Source organism: Microcaecilia unicolor, chromosome 3 (genome assembly GCF_901765095.1).
Source record: "Microcaecilia unicolor chromosome 3, aMicUni1.1, whole genome shotgun sequence".
Lineage (NCBI taxonomy): Eukaryota > Metazoa > Chordata > Amphibia > Gymnophiona > Siphonopidae > Microcaecilia > Microcaecilia unicolor.
The window spans coordinates 216,936,119-216,963,912 of record NC_044033.1 but is presented as its reverse complement, the minus strand read 5'-3'; the positions used below and the strand labels follow the sequence as shown (position 1 = coordinate 216,963,912).

The 27,794-nt window shown below is 44.5% G+C and overlaps 1 protein-coding gene across 1 annotated transcript in view; it reads right to left on the bottom strand.

Annotated features, from left to right (window-relative positions):
- Positions 1–26,249, bottom strand: part of TRIM39 (tripartite motif containing 39) — a gene marked incomplete at its 5' end in the record, with an annotated part of 65,720 nt that extends 39,471 nt beyond the window's left edge. The window contains 7 exon segments of the mRNA XM_030194745.1: positions 4,162–4,670; positions 12,150–12,176; positions 12,269–12,289; positions 17,624–17,644; positions 21,016–21,132; positions 22,579–22,860; positions 25,907–26,249. Of these exon segments, the coding sequence (XP_030050605.1) occupies positions 4,162–4,670; positions 12,150–12,176; positions 12,269–12,289; positions 17,624–17,644; positions 21,016–21,132; positions 22,579–22,860; positions 25,907–26,249 (1,320 nt within the window).
- Between the last annotated feature and the right edge of the window lie 1,545 nt (positions 26,250–27,794).

The following is a 27,794-nucleotide window of genomic DNA, read 5'->3' as shown; positions in this document are numbered from 1 at the left end:
AGACTGTGTCAGAATTTAAGAAAGCGTGGGACAGACACGTGGGATCCCTTAGGAAAAGGAGGAGTTAGGGAATTGATATACTGCCCTTCTGAGGTTTTTGCAATTACATTCAAAGCAGTTTACATATATTCAGGTACTTATTTTGTACCAGGGGCAATGGAGGGTTAAGTGACTTGCCCAGAGTCACAAGGAGCTGCAGTGGGAATTGAACTCAGTTCCCCAGGATCAAAGTCCACTGCACTAACCACTAGGCTACTCCTCCATTCCACTCCACTCCACTCGGGGTTACAGAGGATGGTCAGACTGGATGGGCCATTTGGCCTTTATCTGCAGTCATGTTTCTACTTACTATTAAACTATGGCATTCCTGTTTTGTTTGTTTTAATTGCCTTTGCACATTATAAACCGTTTTGGTTTGATGACAAGTGGAAATAAATGATGAACGAATTTGGCCTGTACCGCCTGAGCGCAGCTCTGGCGTACACTCACTTATGAGGTTTACCTTCTTCACACCACCTCTGCGATGGGGTGAAGCTTAATCAATATATCTCACACAACCGCTTGTCAATTCAACAACTTCTCTTTATTTTTTCTTTACTTCAAAGGACATACTGCTAGTGATATGCAACTTATCCTTAAAATCGAGCGTGGTACCGGAAGATTGGAGGGTGGCCAATGTAACGCCCATTTTTAAAAAAGGCTCCAGGGGAGATCCGGGAAATTATAGACCGGTGAGTCTGACATCGGTGCCGGGGAAAATGGTAGAGGCTATTATCAAAAACAAAATTACAGAGCACATCCGAGGACATGGATTACTGAGACCAAGTCAGTATGGCTTTTGTGTGGGGAAATCTTGCCTGACCAATTTACTTCAATTCTTTGAAGGAGTGAACAAACATGTGGACAAAGGGGAGTCGGTTGATATTGTGTATCTGGATTTTCAAAAGGCGTTTGACAAGGTACCTCATGAAAGGCTACAAAGGAAATTGGAGGGTCATGGGATAGGAGGAAATGTCCTATTGTGGATTAAAAACTGGTTGAAGGATAGGAAATAGAGAGTGGGGTTAAATGGGCAGTATTCACAATGGAGAAGGGTAGTTAGTGGGGTTCCTCAGGGGTCCGTGCTAGGACCGCTGCTTTTTAATATATTTATAAATGATTTAGAGATGGGAGTAACTAGCGAGGTAATTAAATTTGCTGATGACACAAAGTTATTCAAAGTCGTTAAATCACGACAGGATTGTGAAAAATTACAAGAGGACCTTACGAGACTGGGAGACTGGGCGGCTAAATGGCAGATGACGTTTAATGTGAGCAAGTGCAAGGTGATGCATGTGGGAAAAAAGAACCCGAATTATAGCTACGTCATGCAAGTTTCCACGTTAGGAGTTACGGACCAAGAAAGGGATCTGGGTGTCGTCGTCGATAACACACTGAAACCTTCTGCTCAGTGTGCTGCTGCGGCTAAGAAAGCGAATAGAATGTTGGGTATTATCAGGAAAGGTATGGAAAACAGGTGTGAGGATGTTATAATGCCGCACCTTGAGTATTGTGTTCAATTCTGGTCGCCGCATCTCAAGAAAGATATAGTAGAATTGGAAAAGGTGCAGCGAAGGGCGACTAAAATGATAGCGGGGATGGGACGACTTCCCTATGAAGAAAGACTAAGGAGGCTAGGGCTATTCAGCTTGGAGAAGAGACGGCTGAGGGGAGACATGATAGAGGTATATAAAATAATGAGTGGAGTGGAACAGGTGGATGTGAAGCGTCTGTTCTCGCTTTCCAAAAATACTAGGACTAGGGGGCACGCGATGAAACTACAGTGTAGTAAATTTAAAACAAATCGGAGAAAAGTTTTCTTCACCCAACGTGTAATTAAACTCTGGAATTCGTTGCCGGAGAAAGTGGTGAAGGCGGTTAGCTTAGCAGAGTTTAAAAAGGGGTTGGACGGTTTCCTAAAGGACAAGTCCATAAACGGCTACTAAACGGAAAACTCCAAAATTCCAGGAATAACATGTATAGAATGTTTGTACGTTTGGGAAGCTTGCCAGGTGCCCTTGGCCTGGATTGGCCGCTGTCGTGGACAGGATGCTGGGCTCGATGGACCCTTGGTCTTTTCCCAGTATGGCATTACTTATAGCAGAAGCAGTGCACAAAAGCTTACTAAAACATGAGAAAGAGAAAAGATTAGAAGTGGGAAGAAGAGGTAGCAGTCACCTGGCTTCCCAAGTGCCCGCCAGACTCTCCCCCAGGGGTACGTAAGTGTTGCCACACTAGGACAAACCAAAGGTCCATCAAGCCCAGCATCCTGTTTCCAACAGTGGCCAGTCCAGTTCACAAGTACCTGCCAAGATCCCAAACAGTACAATACATTTTATGCTGATTATAAGCAGTGGATTTTCCCCAAGTCCATTTTAATAATGGGGGTACGTACAGCGGGAACAGCTGCTTTACAAGGAAACTCATTGAAAAAAAGAGTAACAACGTCCCTCAGGGTTCTCTCAGGCCAATATTTAGCTGGTGGCCACCGCCGGCTTTATTTCTAGATATTCAATGCCACACGCCATATCCAGGCATAAGTAGCCAGCTAATACTTATGCGGTTAAGTACAATATTCAGCACAACTGCATCAAGATAGGACAGGTTTTTATGTGACCCTATCAATGCAGTACTCTTTTGTGATTGAGGGAGTCTTTTACAAAGGCGCTGTAGCGTTTCGCTCACTAAGCGCTAGAGACATCCATAGGAATATATGGGCACCTCTAGCGTTTAGCACACACTCATTTTTAGCGCCCGCTAGAAACACTAGTGCACCTTTGTAAAAGGACCACTAAGTGCTGAATATCGGCAAGTAACTGCAAAAGTGACTCCTCCCCTGGACTGCTAATTAGTCGGGTGCTAATTGCATTCATTCAGCGGCACTATCAGGTTAAATGCGACAGAACATTCACGGTTAGCCCTGGACAAGCGATTTGAATATCGAGTGGTGTATGTTTAGATGCCAGGTTGCCCCTGACACATTCTAAGTATTGGCATTTACATATGTACGTGGCGGATTTTACAAAATTGTACATCCAAGCAGGGAGCCAATGAGGGAGGTGGTTTTAAAGGCCAGAGAGGGAATCACAATTTGTTCCCTCAATCACTCTTCCAAACCCCAGGTTCAAATATAGTAGCTAATATTTATAAATGCCTAGGGACCGGTATAAATACCAATGGGAATATTTCTGGAGATATTCATGTATTTCTATACCATACTGGGTCAGACCAAAGGTCCATCTAGCCCAGTATCCTGTTTCCAATAGCGACCAGTCCAGGTTACAAAATACCTGGCAAAAACCCAAATAGTAGCAACATTCCATGTAGAACCCCAAAGATAGCAAGATTCTGGAATCCTATAACAAAATTCCATGCAGAATCTCAGAGTAGCAACATTCCATGTGGAATCCCAAAGAGTAACAAGAATCCATGTAGAACCCCAAAGAATAGCACCATTCCATGCTACCAATCCCAGGGCAATCAGTGGCTTCCCTATGTCTATCTCAATAACAGACTATGGACTTTCCTCTAGGAACTTGTCCAAACCTTTTTTAAACCCAGATATGCTAACCGCCGTTACCACATCCTCCAGCAACAAATTCCAGAGCTTAGCTGTTAACTTTGAGTGCTTAATTCTTTGAGTGTCAATGATGAATATGCATGACATAGATTATCATGCAATGGGAGAATTGCTTGCAAATTTATCTCATGCATATTCATTGTGGGTATCCTGAAAACCTGATTGTCTGGGTGTATCCCAAAGACTGGTTTGAGAACCCCTGCCATAGAGCCTGCAGAGAACACCTGTATCCACTTAACAATATCTCCCTCGAATCTGACCCACCTCAACACATCCCAATGGTACAAGACATACATGTATACTTTTCAGATCTGCCCAAACCGTGCCCAGAACACACCCCCTTCAAAACAGTGCATGCCATGGGTGTATATGTGTAAGACAACTTTTTACATGTGCAAATGTTATAACAGAAAAGCCTTCTCCACCCCCACCTCATCTCGCATCCTCAAAAGAGAGGGAATCCAGCAATAAGGGGAATGGTCAATGCATGCATCCTTGTCGGAGACTCTGATTTTGTTGTCCAATGAGTACAGATGCAATCAGTGACATAGTTGAATTTCTGTCCCAGTTCTCCCAATCCAGAAGAAGGGAAGGATATGCCCCCTGAAAACCTCTGAGAAGGAATAGATATGGGACATGTCCTCTGCATCGTAAAAAGAGAGCTGTCCACATTCAAAGTCCAGAAAGACTCCAATCTTCGTGGGTATCTTCCTCAAGTCAAGCAAAGTCTCAGGGTTGGTGAGAGCCTGGTATCGGTCCACGAAGAGAGACACACACCAGATTCCTTCCTCAGGTGAGAACATGTATGCTCCCTTCCTCCTAACGGACTCTCTGGCGACCCCCACGGCCCATTCGGGCCCATCCCTGACTTCCGCCTCCCAGTAATATCTTCCACTGGAAAATGTCTGTTGCCCAAGAACACAGTACTCAGTGTCAAATCTCTCATCATCTTCGGGGAAGTCCTGTCTGGCACCTGAGCGACTCACGTTCTTCTGGTCTTTAGACACGATGAGTTCAGGATTTGCTGTTCTTGGGTTCAGGGTTATAGGCACTGGAGTGACAGGAAAAGATAGAGAAAGAGAGACAGCTTTAATGTGGGCTTTTCCTGCACGTTACCTGCAATTACTGGCACTAATTAGATTTAACTGGAATATTCGTGTGTAAATTTAAGCGCAGAATCTGCACCTAATTTTTACATGCAAGTTGAAAAAGGGGGCATGGGAATGGGAGGGTCATAGGCAGAACAGGGGCATTCCTTGCATTAACGCATGCTATTACAGAATGAGGGGAGATACATGTCTAATTTAGGCGTGTACATTTGTACCACATTTCAGTTGGTGCAGTTAGGCGCAATTCCTGGGCGTAAGCCCTATTATATAAACTGCACCTAACTTTAAGCGCAGCGTATAGAATAGCACTTTTTTTCAGTGCCATATGTAGAATTCACCCCACCCCCCAGATTCTATGTATTGTGAATTAAGTTGCACGGGCAAATCTGGTCGTACACTGTATTTGCGCACGCAACTTAATTAGTTAAGCCAATCCACAATTAACAATTACTAATACTGATTACTGATACTAACTGGCATTAATTAGAATTGACAAGCACAGCCGACCAAGCGTATTCTATAACACGATGCAGCTAAATTCTAAGTCACATAGTTGAAAAGGGGGCGTGGCCATGGGTGTGGAATAGGTGGGTCATGGGCGTTTCTAAAATCTATGCACGTTGTTATAGAATACACCCAGTCCGCGCCTAATTTAGGCATCAGCATTTATACCAAGTTTTACTTCGCATAACTGTCAGCGACTAAATTTGGTCATGTGGATGGGTACTCGGCGTATTCTATAAACCGCACAGAAATTTAGGAATATTCTATAAAGTACCGGTATGCCTAAATTTAGGCGTATTTTTTTTTTGTGCGATTTTTTTAGACATGATATATAGAATCTAGTCCTATATGGATAATTTAAGAACATAGCATAAGAACATAAGAGTAGCCATACTGGGTCAGACTAATGGTCGATCTAGCCCAGAATCCTGTTTTCCAAACAGTGGTCAAGCCAGGTCACAAATACCTGGCAGAAACCCAAATAGTGGCAACACACCGTACTACAAATCCCAGGGCAAGCAGTTGCTTCCCATGTCTGTCTCAATAGCAGACTATGGACTTTTCCTCCAGGAATTTGTCCAAACCTTTTTTAAACCTAGATACATACGCTAACCACTGTTACCACATCCTTTGGCAAAGAGTTCCAGAGCTTAACTATTCGTTGATTGAAAAATTTTTTCCTTCTATTTGTTTTAAAAGTATTTCCATGTAACTTCCTCAAGTGTTCCCTAGTCTTTGTACTTTTGGAACGAGTAAAAAGATCGATTTAATTCTACTCATTCTACACCACTGAGAACACAACACGAATACTCAAGGTGTGGTCACACCATGGAACGATAAAAATGCATTATAGTATTTTCGGTCTTATTCACCATCCCTTTCCTAATAATTCCTAGCATTCTGTTTGCTTTTTTGGCCGCCGCTATACACCGAGCAGAAGACCTCAGTGTATTATCTACAACGACACCTAGATCTTTTTGTTGAGCGCTGACCCCCAAGGTGGACCCTAGCATCAAGTAACTATGATTCGGATTATTCTTTCCAATGTGCATCACCTTGCATTTTTCCACATGAAATTTCATCTGCCATTTGGATGCCCAGTCTTCCAGTTTCCTAAGGTCTTCCTGCAATTTTTCACAGTCGGCACGTGTTTTAACAACCTTGAACAGTTTTGCTTAACAGGACATGGGGAGGGCCTGGGATGGAGCCCTGGCCTTTGAAGAATCAAAAAGGAGGGTGACAGGGCCTGTATTATCCTGCTAGGAAAACTGGTGGGTTTTAGACATGCTTGGGACATATGTGGAGGCCTGTGATGGGAAGGGGGTTGAGAAATTAAGTGGGAGCAGGTGGGAGCGGGGGAGCTGTTTATGGTTTGCATGAGTATTTCTATTAATAGGAAACCAGAAGAAGGATATTAACTGGGCAGACTGGATTGACCAATTGATTGCATTTGAATTTTGGATTTGAGCACTTGCTTTCCCAAATCCGAGCTCAAGGTGCATTATATACAGGTATGTTAATCACATTACCCCAGCATCATATCTTATCCTCTCACTTATATGTTATGTATTACTTATTTATTAACCCTTATTTTTCCTGTTATTCCTCGTACCTTAATTGTAATAATATGCTGAACTATTTATTCTATAAATGGTGATTGCCATTGTGACATAATGTAAGCCACATTGAGCCTGCAAAACAGGTGGGATAATGTGGGATACAAATGCAGCAAATAAATAAATAAAATTCCCTGCCTCAAAGAATTTATAATTTAAAATGAGATTTATTACTGTGTTAATGCGATTGGCAAAATAGGCTCCATTGAGAATAATTGTGTTAAAACATCAACAAATCTAGCTCTATGTTAACAAAAGAGGCAATTGCTGGTGGGGGATGGCTGTTATAGGTCACAACTATTAGTGGAATTTGAACCCTGCTGTCACCCACTAGGTTACTCCTCAAATCTGTTACATACACTCATGTACTATGCAGGGGCGTAGCTACGTGGGGCCACGGGGGCATGGGCCCCCGTAGATTTGGCCCTGGCCCCCCGCCGCCAACCCATTCGACCCCCTCCCCCCCGCCGTGCAGAACGTCAGACTCACAGAAACAGAAGCCTGCCCTTGCAGATCAGCAATGTGGCCGCGCCAGAGAAGACTTCGGCTGGCGGGGGTTGGGGACCCCCGCCAGCAAAGGTACCCGGTGGCAGAGGAGGGTTGGCGGTGGGGGGGGGGGTCAAAGGTGGTGGTGGTGGCGGCGGCGGGGAGGTCAAAAATGATGGGGGGAGGGTTTAAAAATGGCGGGGGGGGGTCGTTGGCGCCAGTGGGGGGGGCTAAAACGTGCCTCCTCACCTCAGGCTCTGGACCCCCCTCCTGCCGAAGTCTGGCTACACCCCTGGTACTATGTTATACTCTTTGCCTATTTGGGGGGGGTTCAGATCATGTCACTTTTGCATCTAAGGAGATCAAAGGCGAGAGTGCCTCTTAATCCAGGATCCTAACAGCCCGATATTTAAAACCATTTAATTGGCCAGGGTCGACTCCTGGCCAGTTAAATTCACTTAACCGACTATCTGGCTGGCAATATTCAGCAGGAGACTGCCAGTTAACTTCCACCGAATATTGCTGGTTAGCGCTTAGCCAGTTATATTGCACGATACAGACGGCTATCCATTAATATTCAGCATATCATCGGCTAAGTTTGGCAGCCAAATTAGGCCGCCAAAATAGCAGGTTATGTTTAAACCAGCCAAAAATAACCCAGACGTTGAATGCAGGTCACCAGAAATGGCCAGGCGTTGAGTATGCAGGTTCAGTGCCGACCACGGGAGGCAGGCCCAGCTAACTCCCGCGGTCTGAATACTGGGCCCTAATTCTGTAGTTGATAGTGTAAGAGAACTCTGCTCTCTCTATTATGATAGATCTGGGTTTGAAGACAATCATAACGAGAGCTATGAGAAGGTATAAATCTGCTTCTCGAGTCACTCATGTGTCAAAATAAGGCGTATTAACTGTATTAATATTAGGGATGGGCAATTAATTGCGTTAATATTTTAATGCAGGTCGTGCATTTTAACACGGCCCGATATTTTTTAATGCTGATACGCTGACCCACAACCCGTTCTGACTTCTACGGCAGGGTTCCTTTTCTCCTTCCTCGGCACTCCTTGCCTCTCCATGCACGGCCAAGCTGTGCAGATATTTCAGCTGCTGCGGTGCAGGAAGTTGGGGAAGTCTCACGAGACTTGAAACCGTGAGACTTCCCCAACGTCCAGTGTTGCCAGGTGGGCGGTTTTACCGCCCAATTGGGCGGTTTTCCGCGACCCGCCGCGGGAAATTTTTGCCCGCGGCGGGTTGCGTTTTTTTGGGCTGGTTTTTGTGCTTCGGGCGGTTTTTTTAGGTGGCTTTTTCGGCCGCGGTGGGCGGGGTTAGTGACGTTTTTGGGCGGAGTTAGTGACGTGGGAGGCGGGGTTAGTGACGTGGGAGGCGGGGTTAGTGACGGGGAAGGCGGGGCCGATGACGGCGGGGGCGGGGTTGATGACGGCGGGGGCGGGGTGATGACGCGGGGGCGGGGGTGTCAGGGGCGGGGTTTGAGTTTGGGCGGGTTTTGGGCTGGATTTTGGGCTCCTTTAGGCTGGAAAAATATTTTCCACCTGGCAACCCTGCCAACGTCCTGCCCCATGTGGCTCAAGTATGTGCAGAGCCCAGCTGTGCAGGGGGAGACAAGGAGAGCCGAGGAAGGTGAAAAGGAGCCCTGCTGTAGAGGTAAAAGCGGGAGGAGAAAGAGAGAATCTGGATGAAGGCTGGGGAGGGGGGACATGAGTAAATCTGGATAAAGGCTAGATGCATGTCGTGATAAAGCTCAACCAACCATGCGATTAAAATGTTTAATTGCGCATTTGTTGCGGTTACAATTTTTCATTGTTGTCCACCCCTCATTAATATGCATTCATTAGTGTGTCACAGAGTTGCCACAAGAGGGAGCTCTGGCTCCCCAGTTTTCTTACTTAAAGCTAAGATAGAGAGAGAAATGGTATTTCTCCCTTAAGATCCGGAAAGCACAGGACCTGTTTAGATGGAATAGGGTCACTGCTGCCCTTTAAGAGGGGAAAGGGGGAGGCAAGCTACGAAGCCCCAGGAAGTCTTGCTAGGGCCAGAAGCTTCCATAGCTCAGAAAGAGAGGGCTGTTTAGAAAGAGCTGGAAGGAGGGTCCTAGAAGGGTGGGGGAAAGGGATAAATTCCAATAGGTGGGGCAATTAAAAGGAAAGAAGGTGTTTTGAGGCCAGAGCCCCATAAAAGAACTCCTCAGACAGACTGCAAGGAAGAAGGAGAGGGAGGAATGTCTCCACAGTCAAGGAATGGCCTAAGAATCTTCAATATGGAAGTCTATGGGGGAAAGTCTGCAGATGGACATTTGGATATGGTACTTAACTTGAAGATGGGATTAAAATAGTTTTGTGACTTTCTTGTTGCTTTTGGGGTTTGATGTTTTGCTTTGAACTAATCTGAGACTAACAGCTTGGGGTGGAGGACAGGACTGTAAGGTCAAATTGAGGGTTGTCCTGTCCAGGGTGTGGTGGCTGATTGAGTCCCTTTTTAATAAATTAGAAGGGGCTCAGTATCAGTGTTTTGTAAGCTGATAAAGAAGCAGTTTGAAATAGAGAAATAACTCCCCACAGAGCTGGTTAGAGGTAGTGATGAGAGATTGTTTGCATAAGGCTAGAAGGTGGCTAGACCCAAATTTGCATATCCCACAGCTCTAATATAACCTTTGTTTTTTTGTTTTTTTTTAATAGAGAAATCAGGAGGGTCCTGATCTAATGGTCTGGTTTCATTCACAGATAGCAAGGCATTCAAGGGGTCTGCCTTAAACTATCTTATAAAAGAAATTCCCCCTGAGTGCAATAGGTTCTGAAAACAAAGACTATTGGTGCTGGAAAAACAAAGCCTGCAGATTGTCTTTAACTGTTTTCTTTTTGGCCAGGTCCTGTCTATAACACTAATTGCCAGAATCCAAATTATCCTGAAGCACTGGGGGCCCAGTGCCATATCATACTAACTAGGGCAGGTTAGTAACACTACCTGTTAAGAGTTAGCAATACCTACTCTGCCAAATTTAAGTTCTACATCCAAATTTACACTTAGCATGCCTGAATAATTTCAATGGCCTCTGCAGAATTCCGCACCTATTATCACAGAACAGCGCGCTTTGATCATAGGGGCGGCATAGTGCCTTAACCCTACACCGGCTTAGAGCTGGAATTAGGGTTAAGGCTCTGTTCCCGCCCCCTACCCCTGTCAGAGTCAGGCAGCTTGGGCTGCCATCATGTTCTGGAGGTCCACTGAACCCCCAGAACCCCTGCCATCACTTCGGTGGTGGCCTAGTGCCCCCCCAAGACCCCCCAGACAGCGACATGGGAGAGGATGCACTGAGCAAGGCAGGACACCGCAATCTTGAAGGTGGCGCTGGAAGAGGAGGGAGTGCCACTCCCTCCTCCAACACAGAGGTACTGGTGGGGGGGGGGGGGATTGCTGCTAGAGCACCAGGGCAGGTGGGGGGTTGCTTTAGCAGACCACTTGGGTCACCAGGGATTTTGGAGGGGCATGAGAGATGTTAGGGGGCCTGGAGATCCACTAGATCTCCAGCACCCCCATCCCCTTGTGTCAAGGGGGTCAGGGGGACTGGAGGTCTGCCGGACCTCTAGCCCCCGTGTTGCTGTCTGGGGGGGGGAGGGGTTTGAGGGGCATTAGGCCACCACTGAAGCGATGGCAGGGGTTCTGGGGGTCCAATGGACTTCCATCTCCTGACAGGTCTGGACTTTTGACAGCCCGGATCTGTCATCAAGCACGGGTGTTATTGCCCCGTGTTCTTCCAGCGCTAATTTTAGAGCACTGTTTGGAACAGCGTGGGGCTTCTGATCATCAGGGCATCGGTTACATGTGTAACTGATAGCAGTTAGGTGTGTGGAGGTTATGGAATACTATCACTGGGTTATGTGTGTAAATGGCATCAGTTAAGCGTATGCACTTATACCAGTCATTGAGCTGGCATCAGTGTTCACGCCTAAAGTCACACATGTAAATTTTTTTTTAAATTTGTTACACTTGTACCCCACATTTTCCCACCTATTTGTAGGCTCAATGTGGCTTACATAGTACTGAAGAGGCCTTTGAAGGCTCCGGTGTGAAATCATTAAAAACCAACCTCTTCAAAAAGACTTACCCCGCCGATCCAATGTAAAATCCCCACACCCAGCAACACAACACAACCAATGACCGTACTGGACAATTTACAATCTTCCCTCCCTTCAACCTTCATGGTGCCTGAAACGCACCTACCTTATTCAACTATTTGTTCTCAACTGGACTTGGCGTATGCCTTTACGGTGCTGTGTAAGCCACATTGAGCCTGCAAACAGGTGGGAAAGTGTGGGGTATAAATGTAACAAATAAAATAAAATAAAAGACAGGGTGATGTTGTGGTAAGATCAAGTTCATGTGGCACAGCCAAATTAGGGAATCGGAGAACGGAAGAGTTGTGTTATGTCCATTACGTGCTTTAGTTTGGTTGTGTTGCAGAGATTAGGCGTTTAAGTTGGATCGGTAGGGTATGCCTTTTTAAACAGGTTGGTTGACACTTATGCTAGTATTCTATAAATGGCAGTTACATAGATAATTGCTTTTATAGAATTTGTGCTTAGCATGTTTTGTCAGGATGTCTAGCTTTATTTTTTTATTTTTTTTGGGGGGGGGGGGGGATTTTATTCATACCCTTTTCAGTAGCAGCTCAAGGCGAGTTACATTCAGGTACACTTTAGGTGCCTTTTCTAGAATTTACCCCACTGTGTCCGAATGCAAAAAATGATATAAAATCAACAATGAAAATGTATAAATTCCAAAAGTTTTAAAAGCGTTTACCTGGATCCATAACACCTCTTCTCCACACTGGAAGTCAAGCACAGAGGGACAATGATTAGCATCGAGTCAACTAACTCACAAGAAGGGACAAAGTCACTTGAGGAAAGGGATATACTCACCTACTTCATTAAAGAGTCTCTCTAAAATGAAGAATGAGAAAGAGATTAAAAAACTGGGAGATGTGACCATCAGATCGATCAAAACTTACTTTAAGATTTCAATTCTGGCATACAATCATAGAAAACTGAGCAAAGACCAGCTGGCCACTATTCAAAGCAATTTAAGCAGGCAGGAAAAGGCCTGTTCCCACTTAAATCACCTGTGGCCACCTACCCCCCCCCCCCCCCCCACACACACACACACACACAATATTCAGTAGTACTAAACCGGGCAGTGTCACTGAATATCGTCTCTGACCACCCATTACAAAAATGGGCAGGTCAGGGGTGGTATAGGGGGTGGCATTAGGGAAGACCCAGAAAATGCTGCCATTGGCAATTTATTTACTTTAAACACTTCTAACCTGCCTATAAACTAGGCGATTTCCATTAAAAAGAACACATACCAATGTAAAACAAAACATTATCAAATAGCAGAAATATAACATAAAATACTACTAACATAATCCAAAACATAAAGTGTTGCTGTCATAATTCCAAAACTACACTGTATCAGTAGTATGCTTGAACAAACAGCTGTGTTTTTAATAATTTCTTAAATTGCTGGAAACTAGTAGGTTAGCTATAGAAAAAGCAGAAACCCGAGTAAAGACACCAATTACAAACTCAGCCAAATAGCTGAATTTAGAACAGCTGAAAGCTGTCCTAAATTAGGCCACTTAACTATGTGGGTGCTGGCACTGAATATCAGGCTGGCACCCACATAACTTTGTTTTTTAATTTTTTGGCTCCCCCAAAGCACCCCGCCTTCTTCCCTTCCCTCCATCCTATACTATTACCAATCCTCCAAATGCCCCCCCACCCAGCCCCCAAGGGCTTGATAGACCTCTCCGGGCTTACCTTTTTCTCATTGGTAGTCCAGTGGGGAGCAATGGTGTCAGGAATACTACACAACTACTGTGAGCTGCCATGAGAGGTCGCGGCAGCCATTTTGAAAGGCAGGAGTGAATGGCCTTCGCTTCTGCCTCCATCGTCCCCCACTGGACCACCAATGAGAGGAGGTAGACTCAGGGGGCCTATCAATCACCTTGGGGGTTGGGAGGCATTTGGGGAGGGTGTTGGAAGGAGAGGGGCTGCCTCTGAGAGATGGGAAGGGGCTCAAAAGAGAGGAGAATTTTTTAAAATAGTTATGCAGGTCCCAGTCAGTATTTAGCCGGGACCCCATAACTGCCTTATACAGGCCCCGGATGATTATTGGCCAAGAAACGCATAGGCTCCGGCAGCCATCCCACCAAAATTTAGCCCCTGATATTCAGTGCCAGTGCCATGATGTGGCCAGGCATTGAATATCCAAGGCTAATCTAGCCAGCGACAGTTAGTGGTTTACAAAAAAGGTAGCTGGTGCAGGCTGAATGTCAGCCGGCATATGATTTATCTAGTCTGCCCATCTGTACCAACTACTAAGCTCTACAATCTCTTCTTCTCTCTTGGAGATTCTCTGTGTTTGTGCCATGCTTTCTTGAATTCAGAAACTGTTCTTGTCTCCACCACCTCCACTGGGAGGCCATTCCATATCCACCACCTTTTCTGTAAAGAATTATTTCCTTAAATTACGCTTGAGCCTATCCCCTTTTTCCTTCATCTTCACCTGTGCTGGCTTCCGAGCGGGTGCCATCCCATTCATGCCTCCAAAGACCTTGCCAATCTGTATCATCCATTATCACATCCTGCTCTCTAAGGGTATCACTCATACCTCCCCTCTTTTAAAACAGCAGCACTGGCTGCCGGTGGATAGTAAAGTGCACTTTAAGATATTGTTCCTTCTACACCAGACCATTTATGCTGCTGCTCCTTTTATCTTTTGAATGTATTGCAACTTTATCAACCCAACTCAAGGAGGTTTGATTAACAGGAGACGGAATATCATCACAAAGTTGAAGCCAGTCCACCCAAGGAGGTTTTCATTCTCCTCAATGCAGCTGCCATCTTGGTACACTCAAACAATGTACTTAATAGGGCGACAAACTCGACTTGGTTGGTACACATTCAAAAAAATTTAAAAAGTATACAGCTACAGTAGCATAAATCCACTGATGAATCAAGGATAAAACCTTTAAAAATAACTCTATATTTCACTGACAACCAATGAAACTCTTTCAAACTAGAGTAATACAAGCAGATCTTTGGACTCCCACAATCAAACGTGCTGCTCCATTCTGGATGACCTGTAGAGCCAGGAATCTTGCAGCTGGCATTCACAAACGGAACGAGTTGCAATAATCAATTCTCGTTAATACCAGGCTCTGCACGATCATCCAAAGCAGGCATTGTCCCTCTCAGCTTACTCAAAAGGTGAAGCTAAAAAAAGGATGTAGAAATCACCTGATCAGCTTGTTTCTGCATCGTGAATTTCAAGTCTAGCATGACCCCCAAGATTTTGAAGACAAAATTTCAATATAAAATTCTCCCCTTGATATTTTACAACTGTAGGTAATACAGGATTTAATGATCTTCCAACATATGTAATTTTGGTCTCCGCCAAATTTAAGGACAACTTATGCTGACCCATCCATTCTGTGATTTCGTGGCCTATCTTGGCATACACTGTCTAGACTTGCCCCCTGAGATTGTAAGCCCTTTGTGTAATAATAAAAATAATAAGTGGCAGGTGATTTATTGTTGCAAAATGCCAAAGAACAATGCCTGTGGCAACGTTTCGCCAGGACAAAGGCTGTGTTGAGGAAATACAAAAATGAGAAACACAAATTAACGAATGATATAACCATCTAAATTCCATTTAAAGGTGAGATCCAAGTCATTGCACCCAAAATTAGACAGGGGTTGCAATATTTAGAATCATGGGCTAAGTTATTTCAAATTAAAGTTGAATACTGATAAGACAAAATTTTTACTTACTAACCATCCATGCCAGAAGTGTTTGACTACTGACTTTATAACTGATGGGGTCAAATATTGAAAATTTCGGGCATAACTCTGGATAATCACTTAATTTTTGCTTCTCATGTGCAGCTATCACCAACAAAGCTGTTTAAACTGCTGTGGAAATTATTTATTTGTTACATTTGTATTCCACATTTTTCCACCTATTTGCAGGCTCAATGTGGCTTACATAGTACCGTAAAGGCGTTCGCCAAGTCCGGTAGAGAAACAAATACAAGGTGGTGTTGTGGTCGAATAAGGTTCATGAGTTTCGGCGTAGTGGGGATAGAAGAGGGGAAGGGTTATGTGGTGTCCATTACGAGCTGTGGTTTTGTTGTGCTGCATTAGGGCTTGTTTTGAATCGAGAATATTTCAACTGATTGTACATGGTCTTTTTAAAGACTACTCTACGTTTGTCTGCTGAACTGCAAAGGTCGTTCGTTCCACAAGAAACCTTAACACAAGACTCCTGAGGCAGGCACTTCAGTGCCGAAACACGGTGCTGTGTCGAGTCTCACGTACTACAATAATAAACTTGTGTGTTTATCCCATTGTCTACTCAGCCTGCTTCCTTCTCCCACTTTTTGGTTTGCTTTGTTTACCCCGTGGGTTTTTTTTTTGTTCAGTTACCTTTTGGTTCCTGTACTTCAACTGATTGTACAAACATTATTAATGGCACATTTAGATTATAGTAACATCATATGTGCTGGCTGTCAGATAGCTATTCATCATTGATTGAGAACATTGCAAAATACGGCAGTGTGATTGATATGTAAAACCTCTAGATTTGATAGTGCTATGCCATTGACTTGCAAACTTCATTGGCGTCCAGTAGAAGCCCGTTCAATTTTTCACTTACTTTTTTTAAATTTTGCTCACACCTTTTTCAGTAGTAGCTCAAGGTGAGTTACATTCAGGTACACTGGTTATTTTCCTGTCCTAGGAGGGCTCATAATCTAAGTTTGTACCTGAGGCAATGGAGGGTTAAGTGACTTGCCAAAGATCACAAAGAGCAGCAGTGGGATTTGAACCGGCCACCTCTGGATTGCAAGACCGGTGCTCTAACCACTAGGCCACTCCTCCACCCCAACACATGTTGTTTTCTTTTTTACATTTTATATGGTCTAGCTCCACAATATCTGGTAGAATTAATCTCTGTATTTAGTAAGAAGTATGTTAAGTAGCTCTAGACATTGTTTGACGCTTTAGCCTCCTTCACTTCAAAGTGTAATTTTTAAATCAGAATGTTCTTTGATGTTTCCCTATCAGGCAGCAAAGTGGTAGAATTTGCTGCCAAAGAATGAATGTCATGAGGTCGATATTCAGACTGCAGGAGTAGCCGGGATGCCTCCTATGGTTGGCACTGAGCCCAGATATTCAATGGCAGGTTGTTTCTGGTGACCAGCATTGAATATCCAGACGTTTTTTTAGCCGGTTTCAACTTAACCAGTCAAGTCAATATTCAGCGCTGGCCGGTTAAGTTGAAGAAAAGACAGCTGAGGGAAGATATGACAGAAGTCTATAAAATAACGAGCAGAGTGTAACGGGTAGACATGAATTGCTTGTTTACTCATTCCAAAATTATTAGGACTAGGAGGCACGCAATGAAGCTACAAAAATGTACAGTAAATTTAAAACACATTGGACAAACATTTCTTCACTCAACATGCAATTAAACTCTGGAATTTGTTGCCAGAGAATGTGGTAAAAGCAGTTAGCTTAGCAGGGTTTAAAAAAGGTTTGGATAGTTTCCTAAAAGAAGTCCATAAGCCATTATTAAGATGGACTTGGGGAAAATCCATTGCTTATTTCTAGGATAAGCAGCATAAAATGTATTGAACTGTTTTGGGATCTTGTCAGGTACTTGTAACCTGGATTGGCCACTGTTGGAAATAGGATGCTGGGCTTGATGGACCTTCGGTCTGTTCCAGTATGGCAATGCTTATGTTCTTATAGGCCTGATATTTCAGCGGCCTAATTTGGCCGCCAAACTTAGCCAGTGATGCACTGAATATTGCTGGACAGCCAGTTAAGTGCCATTTAACCGGCCAGAAGCCATTCCTGGCTGGTTAAATAGTTTTAAATATCGACCAGCATGAGTCTAATTATAAGATCTTTGAACGTTGCTAAACACCTGGTTATTCCACAAGTTTGTATTATGTTGAATGGTCTCTGTTTTTACGATTTTAATGTGTTGCATGTTGCTCTTTGATTGTAAGCCGCGCTGAACTAATTTTGGGTATATGAGACCTATAAGTGCTAATTGTAATATAATGTAATGTCATCAAATCTAAAGCACTTTTTACTGTTTTTTTGTGTGGTCTACCCCATATCTCTGTTTCTTGAGCGCTTGCAGATCATTGTCTCTCACTGTTCCAGTATAAATGATGTGTTATAAAGACAGAGCAGACTCACCTCTACTTCGGGAAAGCTTCCCTAAAAGAGAAATGAAAAGCATGTTACATTATATCCAGTAATTGATCAGTTACTGAGATGTACATTGCACACCAGTTTTTTTGCCCCACACCCCTTGTTTCTTTGTGTCCCCCTGCCCTCGCAACCTCCAAATACCTGAGCTGGTGGGGATCGCCAAGCTCCGCCAGCTGAAGAGGCCTTGCACCAGCAGTTTGGCAGTTAGTAGCTCTTTCCATGCTCTGCTGTCGCTTCGGTCCTTCTCACGTATGCTCAGTTTCTGCATATGGGGGGGGGGGGGGGGGTGTGGCAGCGGCCCAGTGCCTTCAACTACCAAGCTGCCAGTGGGGACCTCCACCAGCCATATCAGCAGATGGTGCAAAATTTTGGGGAAGGCATTCCTAAAATTTGCACGCAGTTATACACAATACCACTTTATCTCTTATTCTGAATATGAACTCTCTATACTTACTGCTTAATCTGCCATGTCAATCATGATCTTATTGTAATACCACTTGTATCTCTCACTCCGGAATTGGAGGTCGCCATGACAGAACAATGTAAGCCACATTGAGCCTGCAAATGGGTGGGAAAAGGTGGGATACAAATGTAACAAATAAATAAATACTGAGGATGTGCGCTGAAATCAGCACTCAAGGCCTCAGGGTCAGGTGCAGATTGCCCTATCGGCATGCACCAAAATTGGTGCGGATTCTATAACACTGCACGAAACTTAACTAGCTTAACAAGCTAATGAGCACTGATAAATTAAAAAATAATAATGAGTACTAATTGGCACTGATTAGAATTTAGGTGCACAACTCACTAAGCATATTCTGTAACGATATGCACCAATCTTCTAATGTACGGAGGCAAAAAGGGGCGCGGTTATAGGCGGGGAAATGAGCGTTCCAAAATTTAGGCACCCAGTTATAGAAAATGGCCCAGTGCACCTAAATCTATACGTTGAGATTTACACCAGGTTTTAGTTGGTGTAAATGGATGCACACAGATATTTATTTATTTGTTACGTTTGTATCCCACATTTTCCCACCTATTTGTAGGCTCAGTGTGGCTTACATAGTACCGGAGAGGCGTTTGCAGACTCCGATGAGAAGATAAAGTTCATGTGGCATGGCCACATTGGGGAAACTTACATCGGAAGAGTTGAGTATTGTCCATATTCTATAATCGGCGCCTAAATCTACTACTACTATTTAGCATTTCTATAGCGCTACAAGGCGTACGCAGCGCTGCACAAACATAGAAGAAAGACAGCCTTGCTCAAAGAGCTTACAATCTAATAGACAAAAAATAAAGTAAGCAAATCAAATCAATTAATGTGTACAGGAAGGAGGAGAGGAGGGTAGGTGGAGGCGAGTGGTTACAAGTGGTTACGAGTCAAAAGCAATGTTAAAGAGGTGGGCTTTCAGTCTAGATTTAAAGGTGGCCAAGGATGGGGCAAGACGTAGGGGCTCAGGAAGTTTATTCCAGGCGTAGGGTGCAGCGAGACAGAAGGCGCGAAGTCTGGAGTTGGCAGTAGTGGAGAAGGGAACAGATAAGAAGGATTTATCCAGGGAACGGAGTGCACGGGAAGGGGTGTAGGGAAGGACGAGTGTGGAGAGATACTAGGTGCAGATTATAGAATATGCTTAGTCAGTGCCGATGTTTTAGGCACCTTATATAGAATCTCTTCCTGAAGGGCTCGCTGGGCTTCCTGTTATTAATAGAGGAAGTTCGTGCTGAAGGCGCACTTATGTTTTTACTTGCAGGCTTGGTTGAAGGGGGGGGGGGGGGTTAAGAGACGGCTGGGCTGAAAAAACAATCCCTGGGAGCAGCAGGAGAGGAAGTGAGGTCCAAAGTCAATGAGACCCCAATGCTCAAAAATAAACACAATCAATTTAAAAGAGACCATTCAGTGCAGGTGTGGGGATATATATGAACAAATCATCTGTATAATCCCAAACACTCACAAATTACATATCTCACACAGTCCAGGCTGACAACTTCAACATCTTTTTTCATTTTTTTCTTATATATATATATATATATATATATATATATATATATATATTTATGTATGCTTATGGGGATCATCATCAGAATAAATAACAGCAAATCCCATCTGGGAACAGCGTCCCATATATTGTGGCGCTGTATAAATCTTCATAGATCAACCCGATTTTATCTTTTTCAAAAACTTTTTATATATATCAATCATTAAAATAACATATCTTCATAACCTTTAAGGTGCAGTTTGAGATGCAATTTAATCCCGCATAGTATTGCATAATACTTAGTTTTGGCAGCGATTTTCAACAGAGCCAGACCCCTGCCAACATGGCCCGGTTTCGTCGTTCTTCTTCAGGGAAGAGGTTTGCATCTCATTCTCTGTCTTTACTCATGAAAAAATGGCCGCCATTTTTTTTCCATGAATATACACCTGGAATAAACTTCCTGAGCCCCTACGTCTTGCCCCATCTTTGGCCACCTTTAAATCTAGACTGAAAGCCCACCTCTTTAACATTGCTTTTGACTCGTAACCACTTGTAACCACTCGCCTCCACCTACCCTCCTCTCCTCCTTCCTGTACACATTAATTGATTTGATTACTTTATTTTTTGTCTATTAGATTGTAAGCTCTTTGAGCAGGGACTGTCTTTCTTCTATGTTTGTGCAGCGCTGCGTACGCCTTGTAGCGGTATAGAAATGCTAAATAGTAGTAGTAGTAGCAGGTATTAAGAGTGTTGGCAGAGAGGATTTCTCATGATTCTTTCTGCAAAATCTGCTGGTTTTGATTGCTTTTGGAAGCAGAAGGAAGCCTGAGCAAGCCCTTAAGCTCTGGCCTGAGAAACAGCAGACCCAAGCAAAAGCACACGTTGGCATCTGTTTCCTGCATCTAAATATAAGTGTCCAAGCTAAAAATAAAAATGCTTATATTTAGGCCGCAGAAAACGCACACCAATGTGTGCTTCGCATATGGGTTTTACCAGGCACATGTGCACAGGAGCCAAGGTTACCGTGGAACTCTTCTGCGCATGCACCAATCACAATCCTTCTGCGCCAAAGCCTAATCCTCCTGCCAAGCTCCCTAATGTTCAGTGCTATGAGAACATCTATATTTGCATCTCATTAGCGTTGAGTATTAGGGCGTTGTTCTCCTGCGCTGTTCCGGCAGTATTTTTACAGCATTATTCGGAACAGTGACGGAGTTTTGAGCATCGGAGCCTGAGAGGGACTCCCAGGTGAGAATTGTGAAGGAGATGCTTTTCGGAAAGGGAGTCCACTCCTGATTTCTGGTCTCTAGTGGAATCCAGAGACCCATTTTCAATTAGAAAGCACAAATAATTGCTTTCAGTGGTCTACCATCCCCTATGTTCTGCTCCTGATTTTACCTCTTTTTTTCTGCTGTTTCACCAGGTACCAAACTGCCAGAGCGATGAAGCCAAGAAACACAGCCAAGGTTATGGCCAGGGCGACCACCCACGGAGAGACTCTGGGGAAGAATGCCTCTGTGGAGAGATACAAAGCAGGTGCCATTAAGTGTCTTAATCTTCTTCCTTCCCTTCTGTCTTCCCTTTCTACTTTCAAATACATTATCCAGCCGATTATCAGCGCAATTTAACCGGCCAGGAATGGCTTCTGGCCGGTTAAATAGCACTTAACTGGCTATCTGCAAATATTCAGCAGGGGACAGCCAGCTATCTTCTGCTGTTCTCTTTAGGGAAATCAGAGCAACAAGTCCATGGAAGCCCAGGTTTGATTCCTGCTGCTACCTGACAATCAGCAGTGGGTTGAGATAACCAGGTTCAATTCCTCTGCAGCTCCATGTGACACTGGCAAGTCAATTAGGGGCCCTTTTACTAAGCCCCGTAGGCGCTTACGTGCGCCCGATGCGTGTCAATTCGGAGTTACCACCCAGCTACCACATTGCCCGGGCGGTAATTTCGATTTTTACACGCGTCCGCTACGTGCGCCGGAAAATAATTTTTATTTTCCGGCGAGCGGCAGAAACTGGGCGGTCATTGTACATGCATAGACCATTACCACCCGGTTTACGCGTAAGACCTTACTGCTAAGTCAATGGGTGGCGTAAAGGTCTCGGGCCCAAAATGGACGTGTGACAATTTTTATTTTGCTGCACACCCATTTTCGGACAAAAAAAGAAAAAAGGCCTTTTTTGCAGGTGCGTTGAAAAATGGACCTGCGCGCATCCAATACGTGCGTCTACACCAGCGCAGGCCATTTTTCAGCCCACCTTAGTAAAAGGATCCCTTAGCCCTCTGTTGCCCCAGGTACAATATAATATTTAGATTGTGATTCCAGTAGGAACAGTGCACCACCTGTAATAGAAATTGTAAACTGCATAGTCACCTCAAGCATCACTTGCAGTATAGCAAGTCCTGAAAACAAATAAACAGTTGGAGACAGGACCAGGGGCGTAGCCAGACACCCAATTTTGGGTGGGCCTGGGCCCAAGATGGGTGGGCAGAAGAACCTCTCCCCGTCCCACAGGTGATTTGGTCTCTCCTTCTCTCGCCTGCATGCCATATGGTCTGTCAAACATCCCCCCTCTCCCGTATACCTTTTAAATAGCAGATTTTCACCAGCAGCGAGCAGCAACTAATACACACTGCTCATGTTGGCCCCCACCCTTCCCTCTGATGCAATTTCCTGTTTCCGCCTAGGCAGAAATACAACAGAGGGAAGGCTGTGGGGCCGGTGCAAGCAGTATGTATGTCACTGCTCACTGCAGGCGAAGATCTGCTACTTACAAGGTATGCAGGAGGGACACTTGTTGGGAGTTTTCGGCTGGTGGGGCTTGGGGATCCCTGCAAGGCACTTCATAGGTATGCTGTTACCCTTGGCTACGCCACTGGACAGGACCAGGAATGGATAGGTCACACTTGGGGGGAAAAACCCCTTTGTCATGACGTTCTGACCAACAGACTACGAACCTGATATAATGATCGTGGCCACCACGTCCCGTCCCAGGAGGACATTCCTAAGCCTACAAGAAATCTTCGGCTCTGCCATGTTGGTGATCACGGTCACACTCTGCACACTGTAAAGCCCATCCTCGGCCACCCTCATGTGCTCTGAGATTAAAGGCAGACTCTGCCCGCTCTCCTCTTCCCAGGTCACCGCTGGCTCCGGGTACCAGCCTGAGGACTTGCACAATATCCTGATGCCACCATCCTGGTGGCCTTCCATGTGCATATAGGGGGTGCTGCCCAACTCTGAAATAGGTACAGTGGGAAACAATTCAAGATGATATAATCTCGGAGGGAAATAATTGCTTTCAGTGGTGATGATTTCGAAAGGGTGTGTTCTCCAGCCTTGCACCTGTGGGATAAACCTCGGGGGAGAGAGGGGTGATTATATGAAGGTTTTTCCACATGTAAGTCTTTTATAATATTGTGCAGTGGTATACAGTACAGTCTCGATTATCCAACCTTCACTAATCCGACCATCCAGCAGACCCCCTATCATATTTATTTCTATTAAAAATCTTTGTTTTAGAACAGTTTTTGAAAATTGGGACCTGTATGCCTTTGTTCATGCATGTTTGAGAGGTTTATGCAGTGTTTTCCGTATTATCCAACTTTTCACTTAACTGACAACCGGTCGGTCCCATTTATGTCGGCTAATCGAGACTATACTGTATATGCAAATATAAGTACATGCAGTAGTAAGATGGTACATACTAATATGGACGCTCTCTTTAATTCAATTAACCTGCGTGCACGATTTTACTAGGTTCTATAAATAACGTCCAAATTTGGGCGCCGAAAAAAAAATGCATGCTAAGCACTATTCCATAGCCGGCGCTTCAAGTGGGGTGCCATTTATAGAACTGTGCTTAGTATTGGGATCTGCACCCAACTTTTGGGTGTGAGGATTTACACTGACACAAACCTGGTGTAAATCCTCATGTGTAAATTTAGGCCGCAGTCATGCCGCTATTAAATGGACTTGGAAAAATTCCGCATTTTTAGGTATAACTTGTCTGGAATGTTTTTACGTTTGGGGAGCGTGCCAGGTGCCCTTGACCTGGATTGGCCACTGTCGGTGACAGGATGCTGGGCTAGATGGACCTTTGGTCTTTCCCAGTATGGCACTACTTATGTACTTATGTGTGTGGGGGGTGCTGTTTCACTATCACTTTTTCAATAGTGAGGGACAGGTAAGCTCTGCAGAACTTAGGGAACCTGCCTGTCCCTAGCAATATAAAACATAGTATTTAAGCACTGCCACCTACTGGATGCAAAGCAGTTGGAGGACTCCCGTTCAGCTTTGAGGAAACAGTGCTCCTCTGGCCACGCCTCCTTTTCAGTTGCGTACTAAAAGATTTGCATGCTCATCTTTATAGAATAGTACATAGAAGATGCATGCGCAAATCTAAATCGTTATCAATTAGCTGCCAGTTACCAGCGCTAATTGGCTCATTACTCAAATTGCGTGCACAAATTTGGGTGCACAATTCTGGGCATCATATATGGAATCCGAGGGTTAACACTAAGAGATGTGTACGCAAGTTACAGAATAATGTCCGTTACAGGCTAGGTTCTATATATGGTGCCTGAAAGTTCCATGCAAAAAAAAAAAAATACACCTAGGAATATTCTGTAAAGTGTGCCTAAATTTTATAGAATAGGTGTAAATTTCCACACGGTATATAGTATAATGCCGAGTGCCTCTCCACGTGAGTAAAATTTTCTCCAATTTGTTTTGTAGTACATTTAAAACAAATCGGAGAAAAGTTTTCTTCACCCAATGCATAATTAAACTCTGGAATTCGTTGCCGGAGAACATGGTGAAGGCGGTTAGCTTGGCACAGTTTAAAAAGGGGTTAGACGGTTTCCTAAAGGACAAGTCCATAAACCACTACTAAATGGACTTGGGAAAAATCCACAATTCCAGGAATAACATGTATAGAATGTTTGTACTTTTGAGAAGCTTGCCAGGTGCCCTTGGCCTGGATTGGCCGCTGTCATGGACAGGATGCTGGGCTCGATGGACCCTTGGTCTTTTCCCAGTGCGGCATTATGTACTTATGTAGTCACAGCACGCACATAGATTTTAGAAATGCCCACGCTCTGCCCATGGCCACACCCCCTTTTCAACTATGTGACTTAGAATTTAGGTGCACCATGTTACAGAATACGCTTAGTAAGTTGTGTGTGTAAATCTTAATTAATGCCAAATAGTGCTGATAATGGTTAATATCCAATTAAAAGCACTGATTAGCTAGTTAACCAATTAAATTACGTGCATTGTTATAAAATACACTTTGATTTCTGCATGGAAATTAAGACATCGTATATAGAACCCCGGGATATACGCATAACTTAATGTAATGATTAACTGCTAATTGGTGTTACTTGCCTTGCAATACAACAGAGGCAAGGGACATGCAAATCTATCTTATACATTATTCATTTTGAATATCCTGAAAACCCAAATGGTTTATGGTCTTCAAGGGCTAGAGTTTTAGACACTTGATGTACAGGCTTAATAAATCCAGATGTGTTTACTTTGCAGTTGGTTTTATGAATTAGCTGCCACTGTTAATTAAAAATGCTCTGATAGTATATTTAAAAGAAAAACACAATCTGAGCTTTATGTTCCATTTTGTCTCTGCAGTACACTAGATAATAAGTCATTTAACCTGTAGCTTAACTATATAATCTAGAAACCACAGAGCAAATGCATGCATGATTTACTTTTGCAACATAACTGACACCATGAAAGAGAACCATTTAAGTGTTTTCCTCTTCATGGGACCGTTCCTGACCGTGGTAAAGCTGCAGGAGGCCATGCAAGGCAATAGCTGAAAATAAGAGCCCTAAGCAGAGGCGATTGAGAGCCCAGTTGGGGAATTAATTTGAGATAGTCCAGTTCCACTAATTCTTCACAGCTGTAGCAAATGGGCAGAGTTGAAAGAGATAAAGAAAGAAGAGAAAGTAGGAAACCATGAAGGACAAAACAGAAAGAAAAACTAACACCATTAAGAGAGATACAATAGAGGAAAAAAAAGCGGGAGAGAAGAGATTAAAAAAAACAGAATAAAAGAAGATTATAAGGAAAGCAGAGAATGATGGTAAAGAGAGGGAAAAGAAACGTCATAATAATAATGACAGGAAATTCAAAAGGAAAGGGATGACAGAAGACAGAACAACCGGAGAGAGAAATGTAAAGGCTAACAAATAAAAGAAACCATGAACAGAATAAAGAGAAACAAAAGAGGCACAGAGGGATAAAACTCCTGCACTGTCAGGTTACCTGCCACCTTCAGCTCCAGTACGGCTTCCTCATATACGGTCTTGTTGTCAAAGAAGCAGTGATACTGCCCCTCATCGGAGAGTCTGAGCCGGCGTATCCTCAGGGCCACACTGCCATGGCTGATGTTCTTCTTCATGAACTCTGTCCTGCCCTGGTAGTCTGGCAGCTGCCGGTCGTTCTCGTCCTTGCCATTCTGGTACAGGTGCACGACATTATGGAACTTGTAGCGGAACCAGCGCACCTCCATGTCTTCTGCGCTGACTGCAGGGGAGAGGTGGCAGGGCAGAACGGCATCCTCGCCGATGATTGCGATCAGAGGCAGGTCTGGGCCTATGACGGAGAATTTCTCTAGTGGAGAGGAGAGAAAGGAGGGATCTAGGTAACTGACATCCATGGGAGATAGTGAGGAATAGAGGTGTGCACAGGGATGGGGATCATGGAAGAGAGTGAGGAATAGAAGTGTTTACAGGGATGGGGACCACAGGGATCACCGAAGATAGTGAGGAATAGAGGTGTGCACAAGGATGGGGATCATGGAAGAGAGTGAGGAATAGAGGTGTCCACAAGGATGGGGATCACAGGAGATAGTGAGGAATAGAGGTGTGCACAGGGATGGGGATCACAGGAGATAGTGAGGAATAGAGGTCTGGAAACGGATGGTGACCACAGGGATCACGGGAGGTAATGAGGAATAGAGGTGTCCACAAGGATGGGGATCATGGAAGATAGTGAGGAATAGAGGTGTGCACAAGGATGGGGATCATGGAAGAGAGTGAGGAATAGAGGTGTCCACAAGGATGGGGATCACAGGAGATAGTGAGGAATAGAGGTGTGCACAGGGATGGGGATCACAGGAGATAGTGAGGAATAGAGGTCTGGAAACGGATGGTGACCACAGGGATCACGGGAGGTAATGAGGAATAGAGGTGTCCACAAGGATGGGGATCATGGAAGAGAGTGAGGAATAGAGGTGTCCACAAGGATGGGGATCACAGGAGATAGTGAGGAATAGAGGTGTGCACAGGGATGGGGATCACAGGAGATAGTGAGGAATAGAGGTCTGCAAACGGATGGTGACCACAGGGATCACGGGAGGGTAATGAGGAATAGAGGTGTCCACAAGGATGGGGATCATGGAAGAGAGTGAGGAATAGAGGTGTCCACAAGGATGGGGATCACAGGAGATAGTGAGGAATAGAGGTGTGCACAAGGATGGGGATCACAGGAGATAGTGAGGAATAGAGGTGTGCACAGGGATGGGGACCATGGAAGAGAGTGAGGAATAGAGGTGTCCACAAGGATGGGGATCACAGGAGATAGTGAGGAATAGAGGTGTGCACAAGGATGGGGATCACAGGAGATAGTGAGGAATAGAGGTGTGCACAGGGATGGGGACCACGGGGATCACAGGAGATAGTGAGGAATAGAGGTCTGCAAACGGATGGTGACCACAGGGATCACGGGAGGTAATGAGGAATAGAGGTGTCCACAAGGATGGGGATCACAGGAGATAGTGAGGAATAGAGATGTGCACAGGGATAGGGATCACAGGAGATAGTGAGGAATAGAGGTGTGCACAAGGATGGGGATCATGGAAGAGAGTGAGGAATAGAGGTGTCCACAAGGATGGGGATCACAGGAGATAGTGAGGAATAGAGGTGTGCACAAGGATGGGGATCACAGGAGATAGTGAGGAATAGAGGTGTGCACAGGGATGGGGACCACGGGGATCACAGGAGATAGTGAGGAATAGAGGTCTGCAAACGGATGGTGACCACAGGGATCACGGGAGGTAATGAGGAATAGAGGTGTCCACAAGGATGGGGATCACAGGAGATAGTGAGGAATAGAGATGTGCACAGGGATAGGGATCACAGGAGATACTGAG